The sequence below is a fragment of the Podarcis bocagei genome (genome assembly GCF_964188305.1).
Source record: "Podarcis bocagei genome assembly, chromosome: 7".
Lineage (NCBI taxonomy): Eukaryota > Metazoa > Chordata > Lepidosauria > Squamata > Lacertidae > Podarcis > Podarcis bocagei.
The window spans coordinates 29,204,284-29,228,021 of NC_138132.1; the positions used below are offsets into that span (position 1 = coordinate 29,204,284).

A 23,738-nucleotide genomic window follows, 5' to 3' on the forward strand; every position below is an offset into this window, starting at 1 on the left:
TAAAATACGTTGCCACTTGAGCAGCAAACCGTTTAGAATTTTGTCCAAGTACCAGATCTGCCCATATTTCTGACAAGCCTTCAGAAACATGTTTAGCGCTGAAGTTATATTCCAGAAAGTCCCAATATGCACATAGTGAGACAATTTCAGTATTTCTTCCATTAAAAAAAGGGATAACCCCTTGCTCAACTCACCTTGGAATAAATATGGGTACATCTAAAATTCTGATTTAAGCTAGTTGTGAAACAGTGACTGATTTCTAAAAAGCTATCAACCAGGACACTGAATACCCACCTTGACATCCTAGGGTCCACTCATTTTAGCTGACCCTCACAACCAGTCACCGTTTGTGATCGCCACATGGGCTTGTGGTGAGTTTTGAAGGTGTGCCAACAACTCTAATGCCCAGTGTGACTGGGAGAGCAAATTCCCTTCTCTCCCAGGAATCAGGCTATGCAAGCACTGAGCCACAGAGGAGCTGGAGAGCCTCAAAGCTCTGCAAGATGTCACTGGCACTGTGCCACTTAAGAGACACAAGGTCTGGGAGACTCCCTCCTCCCTCCCTCCCTCCCATGAGGCAGTAGGAGGATGAAGAGGGGGGAGGAAATCACTCAGACCATGCAGAGAGGCATCTCATTGCCTTCAAAGTCTGTCCAAAGTTCAGCATGAGGACAGAAATCTCAGGAGATTTCTTCAGAATTAAAGAGAAGATACCAGGTGCAGGCAAATTTGTGGGCCATGTTGGAAAAGAAAAATACAGTGAATTGGTTACTAGTCTGTATGGAAACTACAGCATTTCACTTTATGAAATTCAAACAGAACAAGAACACCCCTACGTACTCTTAAGGAGTTTGTAAATGCTAAGGAAAATTATTGTGGAAAACAAGACTTTAAGCGAAGAAGATAGACTTGGTTTTATCCCAAGTATCGGCAATATCAGTAATGCCAACTTCATGTTGAGTTTTAAGATGGCAATCACTGGTGATCATCAATCCCCTTTGGTCTCTCCTTTTACAAGGGAATGAAGACACAAAGACTCTTTTCTGTTCAGACCTGCTTCCCAGTCTGTTGCGTTTAATAATTTTCAGGTCACAGAAATGCTTAACCAAGAGTTAACTTTCGGATCCGATCCTTCCTCACCCTAGCAGGAAAGAGCAATGCCAAGAGTGCAATAGCCCAGGGGTTTGGTGAGAAGTTTGATGGGAAGGAAGAAAAGGGGGGAGTCAAGGCAACGGAGCAGCTGACTGGTGTGGCTGCATGACCTGCTTAGCTTGGCTGAAGCAAACCCCATGGGCAGAAATTTGAAATCCTATGCATTTCGCCTCTGTTGCACAAAGATACCATAGATACAGCTTCGATAGGGTAGGAACAGCTTTTTGGCCCTAAGCCTGTAATAATGTACAGTTGCCATCTCTTATTGCTGATGAAGTAAGCTTGCAACTAACTTGCATAAAGAGTACATAGCAATATAGAGGATTAAGCAGTACCATCCTGAGAATTGGCAAAGACCACCACCACCAAAACAGCTTTCTGCAATACACCCACCCTCATTAGTGACACTTACTTGGGTGGGCAGAGGACATCTTCGAGAAATTCTTCAATTTTGTTCACATCCGTCTTCACCTCATTGTTAAATGTTATGAAGGGCGGGTGAGTCCCCGGTGCCAAGTTCTGAAGGTCTGCAGGTTTCCTGCAAGAGTAGAGTTGTCTACATTAAAACTTTCAGTATGCTGAGCAATTCCAGCAGAGTCATGGTTAGTGCTATCAAGAGCATAAGAGCCTGCTGAATCAGGCCAGTGGGCCGTCTAGTACAGTGGTGCCTCGCAAGACAAAATTAATTCGTTCCGCAAGTTTTTTCTTCTTGCGAGTTTTTCGTCTTGCGAAGCACGGTTTCCCATAGGAATGCATTGAAAATCAATTAATGCGTTCCTAGGGAAACCGCCTTCAGACCAGGTCCGGGGACAGTCTGTCCCCCGACCTCTTCTGAAGGCTGGGGGGGGGGGACAAGGGCTTTTCTTCCCACCGCCAGCCTTCAGAAGGCTGTTCTGAAGGCTGGCGGTGGGAAGAAAAGCCCTTCTCCCAACCTCCTGCCCCGCAAGCTCTGGGGACAGGAGGGCTTTGCTGCCGCCCGCCAGCATTTTAAAAGCCCCCGCTGTCCCGGGGCGATTTTAAAATGCTGGTGGGTGGCAGCGAAAGATCGCCCGGGACAGCAGAGAAGTCTCCGCTGCCCCGGGGGCTTTTAAAATGCTGGGGGTCGGCAGCGAAGGGTTCGCTGCCGCCTGCCAGCATTTTAAGATCGCCCGGGACAGCAGAGAAGTCTCCGCTACCCCGGGAAGGCAGGCGGGGGGAGCAAAGACCTGGACCTCTTCTGAAGGCGGGTGGAGGGGCGAAAGTCTTCCCCCCCCCGCCTGCCTTCAAAAGCCGCCTTTCTCCGCTCTCCCGGGAAGGCAGGCAGGGGGGAGCAAAGACTTTCGCCCCCCCGCCCGCCTTCAGAAGAGGTCCTGGACCTTCAAACTAATTTGGAAAGCTAGAAATGTCTTTATTATTCAAGCTGGGAAACGGTTTATAAACCTGTATGAGAAAAATATTATGATCAGCTCTCTGTGCTTGCACTTCCATAGGACGTGTCACATTCACCCATAAGCTCACTTTACGCCTTGCATTGCACATTTCTTAGATGCATGCAGGTAACATTTAACGTGATGCATCCTATCTGGCTCATGGCGGGGGCACAGCTTTGGCTAACTGGATTTTTGAGGTTCCGCCCACCTACACCTAAACGCATCTGTATGGTGCCATGAAGACTGCGTTCTGCTGATACAGGCTCTGTTGTCTTAATCTCTGTTCCACAGGAAGTACAACATACGCACACAAGCAGGCGAACACAAGGAGAGGAGCTCCATTGTGGGGGTTGGTCTGTTAAGCCAAAACACATTTAGCACAATGTGCAAGAGCAGGTTATGACATCAAATTTGGGACTAGAGCTACTCCTCTAGGGGAAATATTTAGTTACTATGCTCCCGCCATTAATCTTCCCTCCAACCGACAGTAACACTTCCCTAGCTCAAAACAATTTCACCACCCAGGGCAAGTGTGGATTTGTTTGGCACAGTCCTATTTCAAGAGACTGTAGTGGCAGTTAGACCTGCAGGGGGAAAGCAATCCAGGCTCCTCAAAGCAGACACTCAGCTGCCATCAAGCCTGCTTCATTCCGGGGCAGGCTGGGCCTCCTTTCCCCCAACACAGATTTAAAGGAGTTACATGAAGGGGCAAACTGCTTTGAAAGTTTGTGTGCACTGGGGAATTCAGTGACAGTGAGATCAGACAGACACTGAGAAGTCTGGACTTTTTAAAAGGGGGGATATGGGAGTTATTGGAGGAAAGGTGCTGTTAGTGGACATACAGTGGTACCTCGCAAGACGAATGCCTCGCAAGACGAAAAACGCGCAAGACGGAAGAGTTTTCCGCTTTTTGAGTCGTTCCGCAAGACGAATTTCCCTATGGGCTTGCTTCGCAAGACAAAACGTCTTGCGAGTTCTTGCGAGTTTGTTTCCTTTTTCTTAAAGCCGCTAAGCCGTTAATAGCCGCTAAGCCGCTAATAGCCGTGCTTCGCAAGACGAAAAAATCGCAAGACGAAGAGACTCACGGAACGGATTAATTTCGTCTTGCGAGGCACCACTGTAGTGATAGGAACATTAATGTTGCAGTTGCAAATTTCAGTGGTGTACAAAGGCTTTAAAAGGAGATCAAAGCAGGAGTAGAGAGTGGGAGCCTGTACAGAGAGGTAAGCTGCCTTGAATCACTGGGAACAAACAGGCAGACTATACTGTACACCTGAATAGGATTTTCAGTCAACATCCTGCAGCAGGTGGCTGCTTCCAGTTTTGTGAAGCAGGGGCAAAACCTCAGACACTGGAGGAAGCTGTTGGCACTGCTGTGGCCTTTTCCACCTTCGCTAAATAATTCTGGTTGTCACAAAGTGAATCAGTCTTACATCAGTACTTTCTGCTGCAAAACATGCAAAGGGCAGAAGTAAATTGTGCATATACGCATCTTTAAGTCCCTACATATATCCCTTCAGGGGGATCCCAATTAAGCTAGATTTCTCCACATGCACATAGTTGGGCACTTAATAATGTATATACACATGTCTTTTGCTTCCACACTTTTGCATGTTGTGCTAACACCACAATAAAGCTTAGCTGATGCTTCCTGCAACAATAATGTCTAGCGCTGCCCTGGATTATTGCCCATCTGAGGCACACACACAATGCCCATCTGACCTGTACCACCTACACTGGGAAACTCTGTAGAGACAGCACTACCAGTAAAGTGAACCGCCAGCATTGATTTGGCGTAAGAAAACCACCTTCCCACCATCATTCCAGTGGTAAAAATCTGGCAATCACTCAGTGATGCAAAAGAAAAAAAGTACACCTTTCATGTCCAGCTTAGCTGACTTTCCCACATTTGAGGTTCGGTGAGGGATGCTCAGTCAATCATGAACTGACCTCAGCATTGCACTTTGCAGGGTATTAAGCCAGTATTTCAGTAAGCCAGAAGCACACAAGATCTTCACACAAAACCAGTTTTAGAATTTAGCACTGAACCAGACATGCAGCAAACAGGACAGGCAGAAGCTTGGTACAACAAATGGCCTGAAAAGCCATGGGGAGCTGAACAGATGTATAAACTAACAAGCAAAACTAAAAGGGGAAAAGAATCAACACAAGGCAGCCACCACTCCTCGAAAGCAAGCACAGCCACAGCTTGATGTCTTGCCATTATTCCCATCTGCTTAGAGTTTTCAAAGAATGAGAAAACAGGGCTCTCCAAAAAAACAAGGTGTCCCATGCCAAAGCTAGATTTAAGTTATCAAAAAGTGCTGATCAGCCACTGCTTCTTCACCCCAGGATCCCAGGTATAAACGGATACACACAAGTATTATCAGAGACTGGACTAATTCAGTCATCCTACAACTGTTATCTTGGGATTCCACCCAGCAGCCTAATTTTTTGCATGTTAGGGTTTGTTTTCATATCCTCCACCTCCACCTCCCGAGTGCTAGTTTGGTTAATAATTTGGAAAACTCCAAAGCTTACTCAGTATTTGGGAGACAATTTTGTTGGTCCTACCTAAAAAGTATTGCCTAGCAATAATAGGCCTTTCTTTTACACGCTAGTCATGCCATTTCTTGGTAGATGAATTTTGTGCAATGTTACACCAAAACCACGATTCAGTAATTCAGGAACACAGGAAGCTGCCTTACATTGAGTCAGACCACTGATCCATCTAGCGGCTAGTCCAATTCAGCCTCTCCCAGATTTTTGTTTCATGGCAGAGAATAAGAGCAGAACATTCAGCTGCCACAAACCTGCCCTTAACTGTGTGCACACACTCAAAGTGTTCCTAATTTGTCCTTCTCCAAAAGCTGCTGAGATTTGTGAGTCAGTTTCATACCTTAAGCAGCTTAAGCTTCAATTAAAACACTGCTGTGTACACCCACAATAATTACAGAAAATTACTGGAGTGGCTCTCCTCCAATTTCTCCCATTGGTTAGAGGAGGTTCTTTTCAGATGGGAAAAATAGTGGCAAATCATACCTTTCAGGTGTGAAGGGTGCATTCTGTTCTGAGAGCAGGCAAGACCAAACCCTCAGCAAATGTCAAAACAAGTTCTGAAAGGGGGTGGGGCTTCTGGCAAACTACACCCCCTCTCTAAAAACAGGCAAATTAAACCTACTGCTGTCACAATCCCCCTTAAGCATCCTCAACAGAGCTAGTCAGTTCCCTTACAGTTTCCTTTACCCCTTCTTCCCTGTTGGCCACACCTGTTTATGTTGCATGTTTGCACCAGTCTAAATGAGCTTTTAGCGAAACACATCTGCTGCTAATGATGTCAAATTTATTATTATTATTATTATTATTATTATTATTATTATTATTATGAATCTGTAGCATCTTCTTTCCAAACCAATCCTTCTGGCATAAAACTGAAGCGTCTTTCCACTCTGCTTTCCAATGCAAAGCATTTAGGGTGTTAACCAGAGAACAACAGAAAGTCACTCTGCACCAGAGAATTATGGTCAATGTCAGCTCCCAGTTTAACACCGTGGGTTCAGGCTGTGTGGGTGGCTCCCAACTTTGTTATGTAGAAGCATAGCAAAACCATACCCTGCATCTCTAGGGATAGTCTAGTACTGTTCTGGCTGAGGTAGAGGACGTTTTTAAGGAAAGGAGAGAGAATGTGAAATAAGCGTATGCGAGTAATCACATTACTCAAAAGTGTGCATGATGGCCTAATTCAAAGACATTGCAAAGTTTGTACCAGTCTGCCTGCCAACAGATACTAGTATACATAATAGGTGTGCAAGAGCCTGAAAGAGCCAACTCTCATCCCATTTACAAAAAAACCTCCCCTGCCTGGAGGCCAGTCTTACTCACCACAAGCGAGTGCTCTTTAAGCCTTTCCTATGGCACACAGCTGAAACTGCATCCATTTAACAGGAGTTCCCACCCACGCTGCAAGTGATGCAGCTGTATGGGCCACAACTGCCATGCTGTAACAACTAACTCGTCTTCTGTGCATCCATGGGAAGGGAACCTTTCACTATACCACTATACCACTGTCACTATACCAGCCTTGTATTTAACAATTTAAATTCATTGTGGTAGACTGCATTGAATTCCATGTAGGGAAGTGAGCAAGCTGGCAGTGGAGGAGGGATGGTTTCTGTGAGAACTGCAGAAGAAGAAATGGCCTCTACTGCCAAAACCATCATAGAAATGCAGCAGGCTGGCTAGGGATAGAGCAGGACCCCTCCATCAGTCTGCTTGCTAGGAGGTCATTTTTGTTTTAGTTTTCACTCGTCTGCTCAGAGGTAGTAGCTTACATTTCACTTTTAGTCGGTAGGGCTGTCCCCAAGTGGTGGTGGTAGGTTGGGCAACTCACAGTGTGTGTGTCCCACCAATGCCTTAGGTACAGGGCTGGGGAAGTAGCTCCTATTCAAACACACACACACACACACACACACACACACACTCCAGGGATGGCCCCAAATGGAAGAGGCAGCCAATCCTCCTCTGTGACCAGCATAGCATGCAGCCTATTAACAGGTGAGTAAAAAAAACAACAACAAATATATGCAGGTTTGCAACTTTTGTGAGCTATTTACACAGTTACCGTTTATTTATGGCAGGCATAGGCAATCAGCCCTCCAGAAGTTTTGAGACTACAATTCCCATCATCCCTGACCACTGGTCCTGTTAGCTAGGGATGATGGGAGTTGTAGTCCCAAAACATCTGGAGGGCTGAGTTTGCCTATGCCTGATTTATGGCATTGCACATACAGCTCTCAATATACAATGTAAAGAACTCAATATTAGCAGCTAAAGCGGTTAAGATACAAAAAACAACTCCAGATAAATCTAAAAACAATACAAAGCAGACACCCACAGCAGAGACATATTCATCCAGCTGGGAAAGCTGGTTGGGACGGAAATGTTGTCAATTGTTTCTGCAAAGTGCAGGTTGTGGGTGCCTGTCGTGTCTCAACAAGAACACTGTTCTATATACTGGAAACCCTGCTCTGATTTACATGCAACAAAAGCCCCAAGCTTGCACCCTATCCTTCCTCCAAGAAGCTCAGAGAAGGATACAGGATTTACCCTAATGTCTTCTAATAGCCCCGTGAGACAGATTCAGCCTAGGTATTGACTGACTTGCTCAAAGCCACACAGGGAGCTCCATGAAGCAAGTAGGGTTTTGAACCTGCATTTCACACATCCGCTGTCTCTTATGACACTGGCTCTCACCTGAGGCAAGCAAGATAGACTGGAGTAGTTGGGAGCAAGAGGCCAGTTCTTAAAGAGACTTAATAAAATACTTAAGCATCCGGGCTATTACCCAACTCGGAGTGAAGTATAAGACAGAGATGGCCAAAAGAGGACAAAAGCAAGTTTTGTGTGTCTTGGGTGGAGGCTGTTAAGCCCAAAAAAAGTAACAAACAACAGTGACCTATGGAACATTGCTATAAATACCCTGGTAAAAAGAACTTCCATTTCTTCCAGGCTAGTAAAGAGGGAGTGGCTCAAGCTGAGAGTCATTATAGCATGCGTCACTTGGTGGTGATTTTTTTTTTTTTTTAAGATTCACTGGACAAGTGCCCAGACAATATGCTGGCCAGAGTTATAAAAAGGCAGCCAATGGGACAGGTTATACATTTGTAACAGACAAGTTCCACTAGGTTCGCACTAGAACAGATGCAAAGTTAACTTGCTTAACCTCAGACCCAAGTTGGGCAATTCCTTCTCCACAAACCTACAGCTACATCCCTCCACCAATAATCCCTAGTGATCTTAACCTGATGGTGGGACAGCCTCCATTAGGGTCTGCAGCAGGGGTAGGGGGACCTGTGGTCTGCCAATTGTTATTGGAATCCAACTCCCATCAGCTCCAGTCAGCATAGTGAAGAGAGAAGAAATGGAAGCTGCAGTCCAGCAACCTCTGGTTGAGCATTTAACCATTAACCATCAGGAACCGTTGAGGATATGGTTCCTCTAACCCAGGGGTTGGCAACCTAAGGCCCATGGGCCGCAAGCAGCCCACAGGGGTAATTTTAGCTGGCCCACGAGCCACCCCTGAACCGAGCCGCCCGCTCAGCGAGTCCCCACGCACTGCGCTAAACCGGCGCAGCACAGCGACTCACTTCCGCAGCACCGGAAATCACACCTGCAGAGACGCACAGGCGCAGATGCCGGAAATCACGGGCGGGCGGGCGATCCAGCCCACAGAGGGATCTCCACTAGAGTGAACTGGCCCAGGCAAGGTAAGCCTTGCTGACCCCTGCTCTAATCGCTAACTGGTCTACCGGGGGCTCATCACAATTCTTCCCCATTGCCACTTCAGCAACAGCAGCGGCATGTAATCATGTGGGCTGACCGATGAAGAGTCAGACTCGTATCAGGTGTCTGGATTCTGCTTAACATGGGCTCAGGGGTTGCAAGAGTTCATTTTTGAACCTCTCAATTCTACACCTCAGCAGCATCCCTAAATGACATAACCAAGTCAGTAGGTTAGACAACTGGTTTCAAGATTTCTACCTTCAGGAAACTTGCTTCAATTTAGTGATGGCCACCAACTGGGGTGGCATTAAAAGATTTGACAACTTTATGGATGACAAGACTATCCATGGCCCCCAAGCCACAATAGCTATGTTCTCCCTTCACAGTTTGAGGCAGTATGCCTCTGGAGACCAGTTGCTGGAGGTCACATGCAGAGGAAGGGCTGTTGTCCGGCTTATAGGCATCCCATAGACATCTCATTAGCCACAGTAAGAGCAGGATACTTGAGTAAATGCCCCATTGGCCTGATCCAGGAGGGCTGCTCTTATGTTCCTATTTTGTTTACCAAGTAAAACCTTTCATCATTTGCCAAAGACTCCTTGCAACTTGGAAAGGGATCCCGCTAGGAGCAATCTCAGCTTGCTAGGCCTGTCGGCCTCCACTTTAGCACTTGTGTCATGCCAAATGCACCCTAGAATACAGCATGTACATTGAAAAGAACATGTAGTAAAGCGGAAGTAAACTATCACGCATGCTTTCCTGAATGTTATTGCTGACAGAGAAGCTTCCAGACTTATGGGGAATGCCAGGATTTCCTGGAACACCATCTGACAAGTACTTGCTCAGGGTTTTGGAGGTGGGGGTTCAGTTCATTTTTAAGAAAGTAGTCCTCAAGCAATTTTTTTAAAAAAAATCAAAGCCAAAAGCTTGCCCTGCATTCTCGAACAAATTCTGCACTGCAGCTATGCTCTGGCCAACAAAAGAAGTCTAATTCTTGCACACAAACACAAGCTGCATTCCTGAAGAGGGAAAAGAATGAAGCCTCTGTCTTTACTGACTACAGAGAAGCAGAAAACCTATGAGCACTTGGGGGGGGGGCGCTAAGCGTGTCTCCATTTAGTCCACACATAGTTTTGCTTGTGGCCTTAGCTACTAGCAGACTTTAACTGGCAATAACCTCTTGTTAGCAGCGCTATATTTAACAAGACTGCACAAAGGAAAAAGCATGTCACAGAACAACAAGCTTGCAAGATTTAAGTTTTTCCTGTGCCCCACAATTGCTTGCTTGTGAACTTTTGTACTGGGAAGAGCCCAGCACAATGTGAAGTCCAAATCCTGATCTCGTTAGCAAAAGAAAAATAAATTTTGAACCTCATTAACAGAGCTGTAATACAATACAAGCAGAAGAGCAGTTGTGAATAGCTACCTTATTAAGATAATATTAAGTGGGTTATAAATGCCTTAAATAAAAATATCATTCAATGAAATGAGCACAGAAGTACAAACATGGCAGGCAACCACACTAGTCTGAGCTATTTTCCTAAAGTCCAAGTCATCATTCCCTTCAACAGGCACTCAACTAGCCGAGTTGAGAAGAATCTTGGGAACTGTAGTTTAAGACTGCTAGGAATTGTAGCTCTGTGAGGTGTAAAGACAAAATCCTTTTATAAAGGATATGCCACAGAGGCTGTGCAGATGATGAAATATAATTCATTAGCTTTTGACAGCAACTATTCATGCAGGTTATTCAGAGAATTGGAGTACTGTGGTACCTCAGGTTACATACGCTTCAGGTTACAGACTCCACTAACCCAGAAATAGTACCTCGGGTTAAGAACTTTGCTTCAGGATGAGAACAGAAATTGCACGGTGGCGGCGCGGCAGCAGCGGGAGGCCCCATTAGCTAAAGTGGTGCTTCAGGTTAAGAACAGTTTCAGGTTAAGTACGGACCTCCGGAAGAAATTAAGCACTTAACCCAAGGTACCACTGTACTGTTTACATCTTCCAATTTTCCACATAACATATCCTTGCTTCAGTTATTATGTCTGATATTAACTCCCTAATACAGAGGTTTATAAATCTTCAAGATGTCAAGAAAGTAATCGCACAGGATTTATCTCCCAGCAACAGCAGCTAGAATCTGCTGTGTAGGAAAGAAGACCCTATTACTTAAATCTCTCAAAGATAACCAGATATAAAGTAGAAATGTAAGGGAATGTCATGTTTCCTACCTTTTCAAGTCAACTGTTGTTACACTAAATACCACTCCTTTCAGCCAAAGAATCATGAAGAGTCTCTGAGAAAAGGGGCAGTTGCCTATGCTTTCACCGTCACTTCCAGCCTGCGAAAAGAGGGGAAAACATTAATACAAGTGCACCAGATGTCCAGATCCATTTTCTGTCACCCATTAGCAGTGATGTGAGCTTCAAGAACAGTTTTGAACTGAAAAAAGTTCATTTGCAAACTGAAGGTAATTTGCATGGGGAAATTTGAACCAGGATTTTTTAAGAAAAACTTTTCACTGGATTTTGTAAACAAGGATCATAGGAATAACAAACGATACAAATAAAAGACCAAGTCTTCTCATGTTATTTGTATATCACAAAAATAGCATAAACATTAGTAATAATATCCATAACATATGGTTCATTATTAGTAGTTAATGTTTGTTTGTGTGCTGGTTTAAACAAAAACAAATGGGGAACAGGATAGAACTGAGTTAACAGGTAACATTCAACACCGAACAGCTGAAAACCTAATCAGAAGCCCTTGTGGTTGTGCTTAGATTAAGTATGAGTAAAAGCCACTTTTCCTATTATGTTACCAACAACACAGTATAAAGTGTTGGTCTACTGATGAACCGGGGTGCGGCGGGGGGATTTAAATCTAGATCAACCAGATTGAGCCAAATGTTGATGTGGGGAGATTGTTCACTTTCTGGAATACTGGCATGTGCTATGAAATTAAACCATGGTAAACACCAAGGTAAAGTCATTTTTTTTCTTTATCTGTCCATGTGTCAACTGTAGGTTATTTGTAAATCTCTCATGGAGGGCTGTTTTCCAAACTGTTTTGTACTAAATGTCTGTCGTTGTGCCAGAAAGGGTTTCCCAGTGTCGGGTTATATTGTGTCTCGCCATTTGTAATAAATGTCTTATTGATTATTTATTAAATAAATCCAGATTATTTTCTTAAACTATATTTAATAAAGCTAATTCTGGCCTGACTTCTAATTGTTGCTTTGTTGTTTTATCAATTTTTTGGAATATCAAATTCCAGAAAGGCTGGATTTCCATACATTCCCACCACATGTGGAGATATGTACCAAGTGTGAGGCAGCATCTGCAGCAATGTGGTGGTGCCAGGATGGATCACTGCCAGCTTCCTAGGGGTTAGGTACCACCTGTATGAGTTTCAGGGTTAATTATTGCTTGCCAAGATAGACTAAAAGGGGTTTTCCATCAGAAAATTAGAAATTTTCCCTAGAAAGATCCCCTAGAGTTGGGGTAGGAAGCCTCAGGCCTAGAAATAAATATTGCCCTTGGGACTCTCCCTGGGCCACACCCCTCAGTGGTCCTGCTTCACCCTCTCCCTTAAGTGTTTTGGCCTAAACTGAATTGTGTCCCTGAAGTTGGATAACCACTGGCTTTAGAATGGATTGAATATAGCCTACTGTACTACAGTGTGCCATCTGCCCACTTTTGCCTCTGGCCATGCCAACTACTGGTATGCGGCCCCATAGAAGATTGCCCATGAGGAAATGCAGCCCTCAACTGAAGGAAGTTCCCCATCCCTCCCCCCGAGTGATCTCATTTAGCACACTTAGTTTTCTTTACTAGAAAGAAGCAAAATAACAACTTTGAAACTGCCAGACTTGTCTACTATTGTATTTGCAATTGGCATCCATCCATTGTTATGAATGAACTTATGAAATGGAAAAATAAATCACTGAAAATTTTTCCATCCCACATCACTGCCGATAATTAGAACAGGTGACTCAGTAGATAGGGTAAGGACCAGAAGGTTGCAACACAAGTAGTTTCATCCCAAGAGAAAGGAGGCGGGATCAGCCCCTTGTGTAGCATTTCCTCCAAGAGAAGAGACTAAAAAGTTAACGCCTTTGAAAGATTAAAGGAAGCCTCTGTTATCATCAGCACTATTTCAGCTCAATAAGCAGCTTGATAGATAGTAATTCTAATTTAATATTGAAACCTTTGGTGATATATTTAATAGTATCTGCCTGTTTAGTGGTATCACAAGGTGGGAAGGACTCAGCCAATATAACCGTGGATCACTGGCGCTAGGCAGCTTTGCAAATTGCTATTCTAGAAAAACTGACTTATCTTAAGAGAAACTGTGGGCTTGGAATATCATGTGGCAGTCTTTTCATAATTGCCTTTGTAACGCAGAGGGAAAGTAGCGAGGATGAGTTCTCTTTCCTTTTTACCAGTTCTTTGTTATTTTTGTACCAAACCTGCTATATTACTGTGCATGTAATACTAGTATTTTAGAATTTATAAAGCAGTTTGATAAAGCTCACCACCTACCAGTGTGCCTTAGTTAGCTCACTGAAAAGTCAGTCTGAGATTACAGCCCAAAGACGGAAAGCTTTCTACATGCATCAATATCAAGACTGGTGAAACTTGTGACCCACCAAGTCAAACACAGCTCAGAAAAGCCTCCAGGCACCTTCTGGTTTTGGTGCCTGCTTAAGAATGCAAAACAGGGTGGTATACAGAGCACCATGCAAACCACAATACATGGCTGAGGGGCTGCATTTTGCTTAGTAGGTCACAAGTTGTGCTGAAGGCAAGCCTACTCAACTGTGTGACCCAGAAACTGTTACCTGGGCGGGGGGGTCATGTCATGGTAGCCCTTGCTTCTCTGAGACACACATGCACACTTCTTTCAGATCATGCTGTGGTGCCTCTGCACCCGGTGATATAGGTCTAAATATCTGAAGCCATATTTTAGGTATTCATTGCTTTAGTCATGTGCTTATTTGTCCAAATCCACAATGTATAAAGATAGCTTTCGCCGAAGCAAAAAAGCAGCCAGCAACTGAGAAATGGGAAGTGAGACTTACAGAAATATGAAGGCCTCTGACAAATTTAGCAGAAATGGGCAGAGACTGGAAAATTATTATGACTGTGCCAAGAACACCCAGGGATTTCCAACTCCCAAAACCAAAGGGCTGGAAAGGGCATGAAAATCTAGTCCAAACCGTGCTCTCTGCATGCACTGACACACACTATTCTATAAAGCCATAAGCTCCAAGTAACCACTTCCAAACTACTATCCAGACAAGTAGCATGAATAAGCTGCTCAAACCAGATGTGCCTGAATAATAAAGTGATTGCAGGAGGACAATCTAGATGCCCCAGCAAAGTGAGTCAAGAGGAGGAAGGCATAAAGCTTTAGAAAATGCTTTCTAGATTTCCAATTAGAACAAACTTGCTACTTCAGTGGCAATCTTTCTCTCTCTTTTTTTTTTAAAAAAAGCTCCAAAACTGTCTAGCCTGCTTCACCAGATTAAGGAGATCTCTCTGGAGTATCATCTAGCCCAGGTATAGGCAAACTCAGCCCTCCAGATGTTTTGGGACTACAACTCCCATCATCCCTGACCACTGGTCCTGTTAGCTAGGGATGATGGGAGTTGTAGTCCCAAAACATCTGGAGGGCCAAGTTTGCCTATGCCTGATTCTAGCCCATGGGTGTGCAACCTATGGCCCCCCAGATGGTGTTGGACTACAACACCCATCATCCTTGGCCACTGGCCATGCTGACTGAAGCAGATGGGAGCTGAAGTTCAACATCTGGAGAACCACAGGTGGCCCACCTCTGCTCTAGCAGGTGGCCTTAACTGGCAACTGGTCTTCGTTCCATTTTAACTCTTCCCCCTTGAAGTGACATGTTGGGAAAGCAGGTCTGCCTTAATCCACCCGTCATGCCTCCTGTTCTATTTTTAATCCAAAGTATTTCACATGTTTATTAAAAGGCATTATGAAGATTACTACTGATATCCCAAGAGACGAATTGCTTCTCAGGAACTACCTTGTACTTCTTGATCAACGTTGGGAAAAGGGCTGCTACTACATTCCTAAGGGAACACGAAGTTTATTAAATCCATACAGAGCTGCTTTAATGAGCCATTGGTTAGCAAACCTTTTATTAAAAAGCAAACTGTAGTGTATCCAATTGTCTAGATGAGATTAGAATTGGACTAATAAAATGACGCAAAACTTCAAAATTTAATATGAAAAAAGGGCCATAGCTCAGTGCTAGAGCATTTGCTTGGTGAAGGTCCCAGGTTCAATCCCCAAGACCACCAGGTTTGGCTCAGAGACCCCTGCCTGAAATACTGGCTTCCAGTCAAATGGATCCAGTGGTTTGATATAGTACAAGGCTGTTTCCTATGTTCCCTACATGGGTGGTGCTGGGACACATGGCAAAAAGCAAAACAATGCAAAATCTGGATTTAGTGTGTTTCCTCATTCCAAATTTAATTACTGCCATCTCTAGTATATCTGGATAACTGAAGAGAATACTACTACAAACGTTTTGGTAGGGAAGGCAAAGGACCAGGTGACAAACACAGCACCTGACAGCCCACAAACGTAACACGTTATTTTTCATCATGACAAAATATCCTTTACCCATAAACAATTACATCAGTAGTTTTAAGAACAGCAGCACTTTTGTATCCCAGGATGACACAAGGGAGGGAGTTATTTTAATGCTAACAGCTTGCAGATGTAAAGCATTCTGGAGAATCTCTGGAATCTGAAACTTGTTAAGTGAAATAGTTTCCAAGAAGCACTCTTCCAAAACAGTTTTAAAGCAGTGCAATACTGCTGGAATACTTTTCCTGAATATTCTGGAAAGGGCAAGCAAAAATTCTAAATACTAATTAACACTATGTTACAATGAGATTCTTCCAGAAGTCCCATCATCAATATACTGCCAGAAAATAAATATTAAACATGGAGTTATTAATAATAAAAGATATAGCCCAGTTCTTGCACCACCTCATTTTGGCACAAAGCAATCAGGCCCTGGCTATGGTCCCCCCCCCCAGCAATGGGACATCTAAACACATTTCCCAACTCCTATTCCCCAGTGTATACACAGTATGTACATCCAGGCAGTGGGTCCAGGCAGCCAATAGCAATACAATTGCTCCTACTTACATCAGTGAGTAATCTTTTTCAGTCTGAGGGCCACTTTCCCTTCTGGACAACCTACAAGGGACCACAGGCAAATGGCAAGCGGAGCCAGAAACAAAAGTGGGCCCAGCAGTTTTACCCTTGAGTATTAGTCTTATTTCCACCACACACACACCCCCCACACACACACACCTCTGTCCTCTATCCAGACAAGCAAGAAGCATGATTGGAGTTCAAGGACACATCCTAGCCAGGCAAAACCACTCAAGGAGGATGCAAAGCAGGGCCCGAGGAAAGTCCCAAGGGCCAAAGGGGGAAAGAAGAGAAATGAAAAAAGCAACACAGGTTGGGAATTGCAAGTATGCATCCCTTCCATGGTAACCCCCACATTATCAAAGAGCCCCCTTGTAAAGAAGAGAAAGGCAGGCAGGTTCAGGGTTAGACTATAATTGGCCCTGCACTGATCACTATTTACTCATTAACTAAATTCTTTAAAATGAGCATTTTCCTTCAATGTTAATGTCTTAGAAGATATGGAAACCTCTCACCAAAACAATAGCTTGAATACAAAATATACAGTGGTGCCTCGCAAGACGAAATTAATTCGTTCCGCAAGTCTCTTCGTCTTGCGGTTTTTTCGTCTTGCGATGCACGGTTTCCCATAGGAATGCATTGAAAATCAATTAATGCGTTCCTAGGGAAACCGCCTTCAGACCAGGTCCGGGGACAGTCTGTCCCCGGACCTCTTCTGAAGGCTGGGGGGGGGACAAGGGCTTTTCTTCCCACCCCCAGCATTTTAAAAAACCCTGGGACAGCGGAGGACTTCTCCGCTGTCCGGGGCGATCTTAAAATGCTGGCGGGCGGCATTTTAAAATCGCCCCGGACAGCGGAGGACTTCTCCGCTGTCCGGGGCGATTTAAAAGCCCCTGGGAAGGCAGGCAGGGGGGACAAAGACTTTCGCCCCCTGACCGCCTTCAGAAGGTGTCCCCGCCCCCCCCGCCCCACTTCGGAACAGCGTTCCGAAGTGGGGCGGATGGGGCAGCTGTTCCCGCCCCCCCTCCCCCCTTCGGAACAGCGTTCCGAAGTGGGGCGGATGGGGCAGCTGTTCCCGCCCCCCCTCCCCACTTCGGAACAGCGTTCCGAAGTGGGGCGGATGGGGCAGCTGTTCCCGCCCCCCTCCCCCCTTCGGAACAGCGTTCCGAAGTGGGGCGGATGGGGCAGCTGTTCCCGCCCCCCCTCCCCCCTTCGGAACAGCGTTCCGAAGTGGGGCGGATGGGGCAGCTGTTCCCGCCCCCCCTCCCCACTTCGGAACAGCTTCGCTTCCCCGCTTCCCCCGACGTCTTTTGCAGCAAGGGGCTGCGGGGAGATCGCTATCTCCCCCCAGCCCCTTGCTTCAGAAGAGGTCGGGGGCAGCGGGAAGCGAAGCGCTTCGCTTCCCCGCTTCCCCCGGACGTCTTTTGCAGCAAGGGGCTGCAGGGAGATCGCTATCTCCCCCCAGCCCCTTGCTTCAGAAGAGGTCCGGGGGCAGCGGGAAGCGAAGCGCTTCTTCCCCGCTTCCCCCGGACGTCTTTTGCAGCAAGGGGCTGCAGGGAGATCGCTATCTCCCCGCAGCCCCTTGCTTCAAAAGAGAAGACCCGCTGTCCCCGGGGCAAGCTTCGTTTTGCGAAGCAAGCCCATAGGGAAATTCGTCTTGCGAGGCAACTCGAAAACGAAAAGACCTTTCGTTTTGCGAGTTTTCCGTCTCGCGAGGCGTTCGTCTTGCGGGGTACCACTGTAATCCAGACCTAGTTCCAGATATGAAGCCTTCAGGAAGCCACTGCATTTTTATGAACTCAGAAAGCCTTTTCCCCATCTGTATTCCCCAAGTGTACTTTGAGCACAAACCATAAGAAGAATGTTACAGGCATGCCAAGAAAAATTTGGCTTCAGTGCTCAAAACCGTTTCTGTCTACATTCAAGAGCCATTTTTGCAGGATACCTGCAACCATGACAGGTATAAAGCTTGTTAGCATCAGTTTCTGGGGAGAAAATGCCAACAAAAAAATTCTACCTGTTTTTAAAAAGTATGTTTGAACAAAAATTAAAACAAACCAGAGTTTTGGAAGCCTGAGAACACCCAAAAGAGAATTTCAGCAGTCTTCGGGGGTTCTCAAGTAGTTAGAATCAATTGCACATTTCAGTAAAAGGTGTTCAAAAAGGCAGACTCAATGAGCCATTTGAGCTACATAATTGTAAGAAATTGTGCGACAGCTATAAGAGATCTGAGACAATAATGTTAATAGTTCCATTTTCCAGAGTGTTTTATGCTTGCAGAGTAATGAAGTGGGTTGTATTTATGCACATTTATACAGCTCACTGTAGTTTTACATTAAAGTCACCTTCTCCATTTCATATTGCACTTAAAACACAACAGTAAGAAGTAAAACAGAAGTCTTTCCTACTGTGGACAATAAGAAGAAAATGGGGCATATCTGAAGACTTCCTGGGAAATCTCTGTTCAAACTTGGGAGTCCTGCTGCTTCCACGTGTTCACCACCCCCTCCTCACATGGTTTAGTACAGAAGTAGAGGTTCCATATGTTACTAAGACAACACAGGCCAAGCAAATGATTTCAGCAGCAACCACAGTGACATGTGCTTGACTCATCTTCTGATGAAGGGTGGTATAGAAATTTAATTAATTAATCTGTTGTTATTGTTTTAATAGAAGAAGAGGTGCCGGTACTCACCATGAAGTTGTTACAATCAGTGCCACACTTTTTAACAACAAAAAGAGGTCCCAGTACTGCGTACCTTTGAGTACAAATGAAAAAGCACTGATAATAGTAAAGTAATAATAATGAAAATGATATCTCTATAAGCAAAATGTGTCTTCGGCGGGAGGTGGGGGAGACCTTTGCAACTGGATGCCACCTATGTTAATGGATAGATCACATAGATTTTCTATACACAGGAGCTACATATGGAAAAATAGCTCCCACAATGCGTTGGGGATTTTTTTTAAGACACCCTTGTGACCCTTTAGAACTGAACTATCAATGGGGGAAATCTAAAGCAGTAGAAGTTCTTGCTGCACATTGGTTTGCAGCAGGAGCTAATAAGCAGGGGTCAGCAATGCATTCTGGGGTCAGCAATGTATTCTGGGTCCAACACAGCCTCACATTTTCTGCATTTACTTCCCATTAAAACCTTCCTCACCCTCATTTTGATTCTCCCACTTCATATTCATATTGTCCTAGATGGTGAACCCCCTGCACAGGAACTGGAAGCTTCTCAATATTATGAAAGCACAAAGACTGGTGTGCTGTGCAGTCACTGATATGAAAAGCAGCAGGCAATCTTCACCCCAGATGCTCCCATTAAAAGCAGGAACAAGCAAAGAACGTCACAGAGATAATTTTTTTGCTAAAGGATGGGATATAAATGTTTTAAATCAGAAGTAGAGAACCTGTGGCCCAGAGGCCAACCTTGGCCTGCCAGGGGGTCCAATTTGGCTCATGAGGCTATTTTCTACCCAACCACGCCAACCTGTCCATCAGCTGGCATCACCTCTGATGCCAGCTGATGGGCAGGGCTTGACTGCACACAGACAATGGGGCCTGTTTCCTATTGGCATGCACAGATAAAGCAAACAGACCCTTTTTCTCCAAGCATTGACTAGGTGAGAGAAAGGCCTCCGCTAAAGATCACACTGTCCAAGTAGGTTCAACATGGAGAGAGGCAGTCCTTGACGTACTTATGGTCCTGATCTGTATAGGGCTTTAAAGTTATTTAAGGTTTTGAATGGGTAGAACAAACACTGAATTAGATGCAACTGTCAAGTTCAAATTCCTCACCATCTATGACGGCTCATTTTCTCCCAGCCTATGTTACACCCCTTGAGTATTGGTGGGGGAATTCGCTAACACTGGGTGTTTGCTTTTAAGATGTGCAACGTGAGACTTAAAGTATGAAACTTTACAAGCAATCATGTGTAGCAAGCATATTAACACTGCCATCACTGGAAGGTCTCTGAAATTAGTGAGTTTAGTGAACTTTTACTGTTTTTTCCTGCTGTTCTTATGGTTATTACATTTTAAAGATCAACATGTATGTTGTTTTTTCTTTACTAGTCATTTTATTTTTTATAATATATTTTTATTGCTTTTTTCCAGTTATCACATCAAACAACAAAAGAAAGAAGAAGAAAAGAAAAACAAAAGAAATCCAACTTTCAATTACATTTTCCCATGACTTAGTGGACTTCCCCACGTCCCGCTCACCCTCTTTATTAGTCATTTTAAACCTTTTGTAAATAAGAGATGATTTAATAAAATAGGTTGCCATGAGGTTCCCTCCGCCTTGCACCAGGGTCCTGCTTTTTATGCTGTGATGAAACCTCGAAGTTTCTACATTGTACAAAACTGCAAAGCTCAGTTAACTTGATGAGTTAAACCCTACCCTAGAAACTCTTCTGCATTCCCAACTTCATCAAGGAGACAAAATAGAATCACAGGGAAAATTCGTTCAACCCAGGAAGAAATTACCTAATCAAAAACCCACCTCACTTCCAAATGCTAGCTCACCAAGAATGTGAATGCCATGAAATGATGCCTTGAGAATAAAATGTTTAGCATTTCTGAAAAGGCAGGGTAATCGTGCCAAGGCATTTGACAAAAGGGTGGAAAGTATTTCTCAAGTACTGCGTCTCACCCACACTGAAGAAGATACTCTGGCAATTTAAATATTTTCTATTCAGCAACCAACCGATCAGGACATATAGTTAGCAAAGCCAGTGCTAGATTTTATGTTTTATGTCTCCTAACTGGTGGCATCAAATCATGGCACTGTGACTTAGCGTAAAGCTTGCACAGGTTTATTCCACCCAGTTTCAGGATCCCGTGCAACCCAGGCCTGGAGAGGCTTTTTGGGAGTGCAGGGAATGAGAAAAAGGGGTTGCGCAATCTGTTTTCCAGTCACACAATCCCTGGAGACAAGCAATACTGGCAAAACAGGGAGCCAGTTAGGCTCTACTCAGTAGAACAGGGTGCCAATGCATAGTTGTGCCTGTGGCCAAGATCATCTCCACATCCCACAAAGGAATCAAGGGTTTCAAACAGAGCACTAGCCATATAAGGCAGAAACACTGCAACTTATCCAGGGGATGGTCTCATGCAGCCCTCTGCTCCTGCTTTAAAGCAGGTAATAAAGTAATGCATGTTTCATGTACATGCCTGATAATTCATGAAGTACAATAAATCTTTTTACTCTTTGACTGGTGCATCTTCTCTTTAACTTTTACAAATTATTATCACCGCAGAGCAATGGAAGAGATTTTCCTCTTACTGTGAAAGCAAATGAGGTAGTGGAGCAGAGAGCCCATTTGCTCAGTTGCCTTAGTCATGCCCTATAGTCAAACACAAATAAAGAGCAGTAATATTCACTAGATAAGACTGCAGCAGGTCTATTAAGTTTCAATCCTACGCCTATTCTTGATCATTAGTATGCACTTCTCGCCACTTGCTCATACCATGGATTTTTAGATTCTCAAAACTTATTGATGGTGCCAAGTTCCACTATTCAGTTCTGCAGCCAGTGTGTCACACCAAGCTTTCAAGAGACTAATTGCTTCCATCTATCTCATTTCTTCCAAACAGTCAAAGAGTCAATAGACCCTTTAAAAGGACAAAAGTGCAAGTTCATGACAGATGAGGTCAATACTCCTGAAAGCATCCAAGAACTCTGCTGAAATGTGAAAGATGGAAGCTGAAGGTTAGAAGAACAGAGGTCCAGCCCTTATAGCAAAACAGATGGCAAGCTGCATGGATACTTTACAACATCAGAAAGATTGCCTGCCAAGGTTCAGCTCTGTGCAAATCCATCTCATTGGAGAGTTACCATTTATCCACATTATGAAAAGAGAACTTACAACATTGACAGGATCCAGTACAGCAATAGACACACAATAATACCATACATCTAACATACTGCTTGGCCAAATCAACCTGTGTATCAAGACCCAAGTAGACACTGCACACAGGAACACAAACAACCCGTTAAAAAGAAGAGCAACATGAAAAGTCATTTATATGGAGGTAATTGGGACCCACGTTTTCAAAAAGCCACAGGGGATGAGAAGTGACATTTGGAATAGGGATGGGAGGAAAGAGGACAAAGAAAGTGAACCCTCCTCCTGCCAGTCCTCTGGAAGTGGCTTTTCCTGTTTTAAAAAGAGCTATTGGGTAATGTTACATGCATCTACATGAAAGAACTGAGCCCCAGTTTCTCCTTTAGCTTTTTAAAAATATATATTTAGTGTATACACAATCAGCTATATGTTTATGGCACACATTTCAGATAGAAGGAGTATCTATTAAAATAACATTTGGAGGAAGTAGTCATTCACTCCCTGCTGTGTGATACTGCTCTCAAAACTATTACGCTATACCAAGCTAGCATTTCCAGTCGGGGCGGGGCGGGGCGGGGGGAATGAGGCTATATCTGCTTGTATTCTTGGTAGAGGGAAATATACAAAACTGCTGAGATATTTTGCACCATATTATCTTTATTTAAACTCATTACGTTGGTGGAAGATTCTGATGAGCACTCGTGGCTGCCCTAGACTTGTTGTATGGAGTGTACTTTCATGACAGAAATACAATTACTGGGAGAAAATATTAAATGCAATGGAAACACTCTTTAGGAAAGACAGCTAGCTCTCCTACAGTGCACAACTAACAGCCCTTCAAAAACCAACAAGAGCCTTCCTATACAGAGATGCTTCAACATCTGGCATTATGTCTCAAGAGAAAATCAGCTATTATTTTTTTAAAAAAAGCTTGCTCATGGTTCATGAAGGAGGCTTATTGCATCCTCCCAGCACAGGTGCCAACCCTGAGGCCCTCTGACCTCACCTTGCTTCAACCACAACTCAAATGCCGCACCCTTTTTTATGAGCTGTTCTGAATTTCTCTAAAAACAAAGGTATGTAAAATAAAATATATTTATATCCATATATATAATCCATCACTTTCTAACCCAAAAAAGTCTCAAAGCAACTTAGAAGAAATTAACCTAAAGAAGCAAAACCATCAACAAGAAAGTACTTTCTTATCCAGTATTGTTAAATTAGTTTCAGCTAGTACATATTAAGGATATCAACAAGGTACCTGAATACATGCAGGAAAACCCTTGCATTCTTGCCCTTTGCCCTCATGACTGGTAAAATTAATCAGGAAGGGAATAAACAGTTGGGCCAGAGAGATTATTAATGCTGCATTGGAAAGGGCACTGAAAGAGGCAGTGGGAAGACTTCTCCTTAAGAAATCCTCCATGGATCTGGAATATCTGACCATCATACCAGTCACTAATGTCCCTTTCCTGGGCGAGGTTATTGGGTGGGTGAGCTCCACACACTCTGGGATGAAACTGGTTTTTTAGATCCATTTCAATTGGTGTTTTGGCTCAGTTTTGTATGATATCCTGTATCAAAAGGGAGCTAGGGAGAGTATACCTACAATATTACAATCTAAATTCTACATTAACACTTCTAAAACTTCACTTTGATAACATCTGAAGTGCTATGCACAGGCTAGATAATAAGTAATTTAACACTGAACACCACTTCATAGAAGCCCCAAAGCTTTATTGACAGAACAGGTTAACAATGTTTACTAAATACACTAGATAACAGGTATGATGCAGTAATTTGCAGGGGTGGTTACTACAACCATCAGCTCTGCTGAGACCCC

The 23,738-nt window shown here is 44.1% G+C and overlaps 1 protein-coding gene across 1 annotated transcript in view; it reads right to left on the bottom strand.

Moving 5' to 3' along the window:
* Window positions 1–23,738, bottom strand: part of CLIC4 (chloride intracellular channel 4) — a 47,229-nt gene that overhangs the window by 12,253 nt on the left and 11,238 nt on the right. The window contains exons 2-3 of the mRNA XM_081202175.1: window positions 11,075–11,184; window positions 1,565–1,690 (exon numbers count right to left, since the gene is read on the bottom strand). Of these exons, the coding sequence (XP_081058301.1) occupies window positions 1,565–1,690; window positions 11,075–11,184 (236 nt within the window). The remainder of the gene's footprint in view (window positions 1–1,564; window positions 1,691–11,074; window positions 11,185–23,738) is intronic.